The 7,387-nt window shown below is 34.0% G+C and overlaps 2 protein-coding genes across 2 annotated transcripts; one reads left to right on the forward strand and one right to left on the reverse strand.

Annotated features, from left to right (window-relative positions):
- Window positions 1-830: 830 nt before the first annotated feature.
- On the reverse strand, window positions 831-2,432 carry LOC129886000 (putative UDP-rhamnose:rhamnosyltransferase 1). The gene has a single exon (XM_055960505.1). The coding sequence runs from the start codon at window positions 2,384-2,386 to the stop codon at window positions 953-955; it is 1,434 nt and encodes a 477-aa protein (XP_055816480.1). The 5' UTR covers window positions 2,387-2,432; the 3' UTR covers window positions 831-952.
- A 2,725-nt stretch (window positions 2,433-5,157) lies between these two features.
- LOC129886008 (UDP-glycosyltransferase 91D2-like) lies at window positions 5,158-6,838 on the forward strand. The gene has a single exon (XM_055960517.1). It carries the CDS (start codon window positions 5,195-5,197, stop codon window positions 6,644-6,646), a length of 1,452 nt encoding a protein of 483 aa, XP_055816492.1. The 5' UTR covers window positions 5,158-5,194; the 3' UTR covers window positions 6,647-6,838.
- The last annotated feature ends 549 nt before the right edge of the window (window positions 6,839-7,387 follow it).

The raw sequence follows: 7,387 nt of genomic DNA on the forward strand, positions 1-7,387 counted from the left end.
AGAAAAAAAGTTGGGATTAGAAATTCCAAGAAATGAAAATGATGGAACTTTGACCAATTTTTAAAGATTGTATATTTATTTGGCCAAAAGAATATCATATACTAATTAATTTATGATAAAAGATAAAGAACAAAAGAATATGGAGAAATCATTTTATATATGACAGCTTTTTTGATTTAGCATATTCGTTCTTGAAGTGCTCAACTTTTCAGGATAATGTTTTAGTGATAAATGAATCGATTCGCCAAAGCAATTTGAAGTATGGTCCACATGAATATATACGAATTAATTTTCTTGTCATTAATTTAATAAATTGATAGTTATTTATAATTGTAGAGGAAGAATTTTTACTAAAAAATTAATATTTATAAAAAAAGTAAACACTCGAAATACGATAAAGAATAAACAAAAGTGAATTGGCATTGTAGGGGTGGTTTTTGAATGAACATCTACTTGGCAGGTTAGACATTCAGAAGTAATGAAGTAAATATGGTAAAGTGTATATTTCGAAATTATGAAATAATTAGGAAAAAAAAACTATATATTGTACTCCTATTGTCAAATATTAAATAACAAGAAAGAAAGAAAAAAAAACTCTCTCTGATATGTGTCTTCCATCTTCGTTTCATCTTACATATGAAAAAATAGAACATGAAAATAGGATGTTTTAGATAAATAAAAATACTTTATTGAAAAAAGGCGATTCATATAAGTATTTTAAGTCAATATGATTCTAGACTACAATCATTTTTTCTCATTGACTTTTTCATTATGCATATTACATAAATTTTTTAATACAAATATAAATTTAAATTTAAATTATTGAATTATGTAGAACTCTAACAAAACCAATGTAGAAAAGTACAAATTCTTCACATCATTGGTTTAACAACAAAAATATAGAAAAAAGAATATAAGCATCACATCATTGTCTTACATTAAGATTTAAAAATCATGTATGCCAATTCTTGACTATCCTATGATTTTCCAAGAAATTAATTAGATTTTCAATATAGTTATCATGAAGCTCTTTGTTATTAAATATGGAACTCATTTCTTTTGCTTTGTCTCGAATTAATTTTCCATCATTTTCCACCATTACTAGCTTCACCGAGTTAGCCACCGATTTGCTCGTGTAGGACCCGTCCTCTTTGTTTCTTGGTACTTCTATACCGACCCCTTGATCTTCTAGAATTCTAGCGTTCAATCCTTGATCTACCAGAAAAGGTAACATAATCAACGGATGACCAAACATAAGCCCTTCTATAGTTGAGCTCCATCCACAATGAGTCAAGAATCCACCGATTGATTCATGACTCAGTATCTTCAATTGAGGTACCCAACTCTTCCATACTATGCCTCGACCTTTGGTTCTTTCCTCAAAACCATTAGGTAGCTCAATTGGGTCAGTATTTCCTGATCCGGAGGGCTTTCTCAAGACCCAAAAGAAGGGTAATTTAGATAACTCCAACCCACGAGCTAGTTCATTGATTTCACTCTGACCAACCGCGACTTCACTTCCTAGTGCTACATAAACCACTGAACCTTTTGGTTTTTCATCTAACCATTCTTTAATCGATATCCAAGATTCATTATTAACATCGATACTATTTTCCACTATAGGTGGCATTAACCCCGTAGGAAGCACAAGCATATGATGCAAATCCTCTAATAACTTCAACCATTGACCCTCAAACTCATGACAGTGACGAATAATAATTGCATCTAACCCTTTAATGGTGACACCAGTACGATACATGTCTGAAACGCCAGAAACATTTTTCTGGGTAGACTCCACCATCCACCGCGCCTCATGGAGGCGATACGCCGCCTTTGTTTCAAATGGGATCCATTTTGGTGGTACCAAAAAATCCTCCAACTTTGGTGGTGAAGAATTATTAATGTTGATCATGTTCTCAATGGAACCTAAGAAGGAAATGAACCAAGCATTTATGATACTATAGTAAATTCTTGAAATTCCTAATTTAGCTGAAATTGGAGCCAACCAATATTGTGCAAAATCTTGAATAATCCAATCAGGAGAATTATTTTCCAAGAAATTAGTCACTTCTTTTTCCATACCATCCATTGCTTTCTTGAGATAAATCATTTCTTCATTTCTTATATCCATAGTGGCCTCTGCATCATTTGGTAATCCATCAATTTTGGGAAGTGGAATTTTTACAAAAGTTATGGAATTAGAAAATTCATGGGGAATTTTCGGGAGACGATCAATGTTTCTTGGAGTCGAAATAAAAGAAATTTTATGACCCTTTCGAGCTATGAATTTGGATAGTTCAAGAAATGGGATAATATGACCAAAAGCTAGCCATGGAAACATAACTATGTGAAGTTCTTTAGTATTATTTTCATCTCTATTGGCCATGGATTTGAGAAATTGTACACAATTTTCTTTTGTTTGTGCTTCTCTATGATGTTATTTTCCAATACTATAAATAATAGTACTATCTTATGTTGGCATATGCTAAAATCTACCCATACCACTACATTAAAAATGTTAGGGAATAGATTCCTGACAAAAGGTCATACACAAGTGGTGGATGTTTTTAATTAATATAAGGATCTTTGTCCTTTTAATATAAGTTAGATTATTTGATCATTTCTTGAACTTTCCAAATTCATTGCTAAGAAGGGTCACAAAAAAAACTTTTATTTTAACGTCATGAAACATTGATGGACTCCCAAAAATTTCCTTTCAATTTTCCAATTTCATAAATTTTGTAAAAATCCCACTTTCCAAAATTGATGGATTATCAAAAAAATGTAAAGGCCACTAGAGTACAAAGGAGTTAATGTGGAAGTTTCAAGAACGAAAAGGATGGGTCATATAAGAGTGACTCGATAGGTATTTGGTGTGATTCGCATATATCTATATATCTGAGCTATCAGATACGCGAGCAAAATGGGAGGGAGGTGACGCAGACGAGCGAGATTTATTTATGTATCCTAGATATATGCGATTTGTGGACGACATAGTCGTGATCGACGAGACTCGTAGCGGAATTAATGCTAAGCTGGAGGATTGGAGACACACCCTGGAGTCTAAAAGGTTTAAGGTGAGTAGGACCAAGACAGAGTACTTAGAGTGCAAGTTCAGTGAGACACCTCATGAGGTTGGCGCGGAAGTTATGCTTGGTGACCAGGCAATCCAAAAGAAAGGTAGTTTCAAGTACCTTGGGTCTATCATGCAAGGCAGTGGGGAGATTGACGACGATGTCACACATCATATTGGGGCAAGGTGGATGAAATAGAGGCTCGCTTCCAGGGTGCTCTGTGACAAGAAGGTGCCACCACAACTTAAGGGCAAGTTTTACAAAGTGGTTGTTAGACCGGCTATGTTATATGGACGGAGTGTTGTCCAATTAAGGTCTCTCACGTTCAAAAGATGAAAGTAGCCGAGATGAGAATGTTGAGATGAATGTGTGGGCATACCAGGAGCGACAGGATTAGAAATGAGGCTATTCGGGACAAGGTAGGAGTGGCCTCAGTGGAAGACAAGATGCGGAAAATGCGCTTTAGGTGGTTTGGGCATGTGAAGATGAGAGACACAGATACCCCAGTGAGGAAGTGTGAGAGGTTGGCCATGGATGGTTTTAGAAGAGGTAGGGGTAGGCCGAAGAAATATTGGGGAGAGGTGATTAGACAAGACATGGCGCAGTTACAGCTTACCAAGGACATGACCTTAGATAGGAGTGTGTGGAGGACCCACATTAGGGTAGAATGCTAGTACATAGTCTCGTTATCCTATACTATTAGTAGGCGCATCAGCGCACTATAATTTCCTTTGTGAAGGACTCAGATTAGGATAAAAGGCTAGGTGATTCACCCTTTGCACCATAGTAGTTGTAGTTCTCCTCAGTGTTTATTGTCTTTTGATTTCTGCATTGTATTGTTGTTTATAGTTATAGCGCCGTTGTACTTTGACTATCTTACTTATTTATCTTATCTTATTTTATTTATTTATAGTAGTTAATGCCTCTTTCTTCCCGTACCATTCTACCACGACTTTCTCTTTTTTGTTATTCCTTGTTTTCATCTTGTTTTCGATATGCTTGTCCTTATCTGATCTTTTATCTTGTTTTTCTCTCTTAAAGCCGAGGGTCTTTCGGAAACAGCCGCCCTACCTTTCGAGGTGGGGGTTAGGTCTGAGTACACTCTACCCTCCCCAGACCCCATATTGTGGGATTATACTGGGTTTGATGTTATTGATGTTGTTGTAGATATATGCGAATCCACTTTGATACAATATATCTAGAATAAATTACATCTAATTTTGACCTCATGTATTTTGAGATACATTTATCTAAACATATTTGTACATATCAAAATCTAATAAAATTCGTAATATTTTCCTAGATTTGTGATTTATCCATTTTTGAAAAGTTGGGGCCCTTATAAGATAAATTGGACTGGGACCACATATTCACATGGGCTTAATTGCATCAGCAGAAGGGTCATGTGCACTTTTGTCCCTACTTTGTGTCAAGTATTTAGTTTTTACCTCTCAAAATAACTTTTTTGGTGGAGCATAAATTTATATTTTCGTTTAAAAGTTATGTCTCAAAGCTTTTAAAAATATTTATACCCCACTAAATATAAATTTGATTTTAAAAAATATTAATTAAAAATCAGCTTATTTAAAGAGCGAGCTGTGCATTTATAACTCAGCAGAAACATTATTGTGGACAAATATTCCAACTCCAAAACCATGCTGAATTTGTGTATATAAGCATATTATGCAAAGATATTTCTACTTATTTTCTTAAAAATATGTTTCAATGAAATATTGAAAATATTAAACAAAAGGTGTTGAATGAATTTTCTTTTTATTCTACTAGTAATTAGAAATCTCGAGTTTAAAACTTGAATTGAACTTTACATATATTCTACGAAAATCTAAATTCATCTAGATAATTGACTTTAAATTGGATTTATTAGAATTACGTAAAACGTGTTAATTATCAAGTGGCCACTATAGATATCTCATAGAGATTTTTCTATGATTAATTAAATGCACTCTTTGATGACCTAGTAGTGATACCCCTACGTGTATATGATTTAACTATGACACCACTACCATTCAAAAAAATTCTGTCATAAGAGTGATAAAACTTTATAATATAGTTGTCCATCAGAGCAAAACATTAACAAAAAAAAACAAATTGTGTAAGCCATGGAAACTCAATTTCTCAAATCCATGGCCAATAGAGATGAAAATAATACTAAAGAACTTCACATAGTTATGTTTCCATGGCTAGCTTTTGGTCATATTATCCCATTTCTTGAACTTTCCAAATTCATAGCTCGAAAGGGTCATAAAATTTCTTTTATTTCGACTCCAAGAAACAATGATCGTCTCCCGAAAATTCCCCATGAATTTTCTAATTCCATTACTTTTGTAAAAATTCCACTTCCCAAAATTGATGGATTACCAAATGATGCAGAGGCCACTATGGATATAAGAAATGAAGAAATGGTTTATCTCAAGAAAGCAATGGATGGTATGGAAAAAGAAGTGACTAATTTCTTGGAAAATAATTCTCCTGATTGGATTATTCAAGATTTTGCACAATATTGGTTGGCTCCAATTTCAACAAGATTAGGGATATCAAGAATATTCTATAGTATAGTAAATGGTTGGTTCCTTTCCTTTTTTGGTTCTTTTGAGAACATGATCAACACCAACAATTGTACATCACCACCAAAGTTGGAGGAATTTTTGGTACCACCAAAATGGATCCCATTTGAAACAAAGGTAGCGTATCGCCGCCACGAGGCGTGGTGGATGGTGGAGTCGAGTCAAAAGAATGTTTCTGGCGCTTCAGACCTTTATCGTAATGGTGTCACAATCGAAGGAGCAGACGCTATTATTATTCGTCACTGTCATGAGTTTGAGGGTCAATGGTTGAAGTTACTAGAGAATTTGCATCATATGCCTGTGCTTCCTACGGGGCTAATGCCACCTATTGTGGAAACTAGCATCGATGTTAAAAATGAATCTTGGATATCTATTAAAGAATGGTTAGATGAAAAACCAAAAGGTTCAGTGGTTTATGTAGCGCTAGGAAGTGAAGTGGCGGTTGGTCCGAGTGAAATCAATGAGCTAGCTCGTGGGTTGGAGTTATGTGGATCACCTTTCTTTTGGGTCTTGAGAAAGTCCTCTAAGTCGGGATATACTGACCCAATTGAGCTACCGGATGGTTTTGAGGAAAGAACCAAAGGTCGAGGCATAGTATGGAAGAGTTGGGTACCTCAATTGAAGATACTGAGTCATGAATCAGTCGGTGGATTCTTGACTCATTGCGGATGGAGCTCAACTATAGAAGGGTTAATGTTTGGTCATCCGTTAATTATGTTACCTTTTCTGGTAGATCAAGGATTAAACGCTAGAATCTTAGAGGACAAAGGGGTCGGTGTAGAAGTACCCCGAAACGAAGAGGATGGGTCCTATACGAGTGATTCGGTGGCCAATTCGGTGAAGCTAATAATGGTGGAGAGTGATGGAAAGTTAATTCGAGAGAAAGCAAAAGAAATGACTTCTATATTTGGTGACAAAGACCTTCATGATAACTATATAGAAAATCTTATTAATTTCTTGGAAAATCATAGGAAAGTGAAGAATTAATGTATGAAAAGTTGAAAACTTCCCCCCACCCTTTCCTTTTTTTCTTTTTTTCATTTATGTTTAGTTTTTTTATTTGATGAATTTGTACTTGCCTTTCATTATCTTGGATTTTATTCAAAGAAAAAACGGATTTGTACAACTACAAGGACTTGTTCAAAAATTGTAGTAGGTACAAGTCTTACTAAGACTCTTGCCAACGTTTTTAGAAAAATTCGTTCGAACTATATAAATTTTTATATTTTATAAAAACACTCATCATTTATTAATTCTGACTAAATATTTATCTACCAATTTACACCATTGTTTTTTCTTCTCGGTCATCTGATCTAGAATTGAAAGTTTATCGGGAAGAGATTGCTCACACAATGTGAATTTTTTTTATAAAATGATAGTTTGTTAGTACCTCCCCGGAATAGAATAGTTTGAGTGACAAGATTGAAAAAAATAATAATTTATTTTTAATTCAATTAATGTATTGTTTTTGCTCATATTATTATTTTGTTGTTGTTGATTGTTATCAATTATGTTATAAGTTTTTTTTTTAACGAAACATGTTCATTATAAAATGATAACACAAACTTATTAGTATTTTTAATAATTTTTAGAGCTTACAGGTACAAAATAATATTTTTTGAAACTTCACCAAAATTTGAAAAAATTTATGGCCAAACGCATGGTAAAACTTCATTCAAAAATAACTTGCCAAAAATATTTGAGAACTTGGGGCCAAACAACACCTTA

This window comes from Solanum dulcamara, chromosome 1 (assembly GCF_947179165.1).
Source record: "Solanum dulcamara chromosome 1, daSolDulc1.2, whole genome shotgun sequence".
In the NCBI taxonomy this organism is placed as follows: Eukaryota; Viridiplantae; Streptophyta; class Magnoliopsida; order Solanales; family Solanaceae; genus Solanum; species Solanum dulcamara.

Coding starts and splice junctions, on each gene's coding strand:
- LOC129886008 (XM_055960517.1), top strand. CDS start 5,195: ATGGAAACTCAATTTCTCAAATCCATGGCCAATAGAGATGAAAATAAT.
- LOC129886000 (XM_055960505.1), bottom strand. CDS start 2,386: ATGGCCAATAGAGATGAAAATAATACTAAAGAACTTCACATAGTTATG.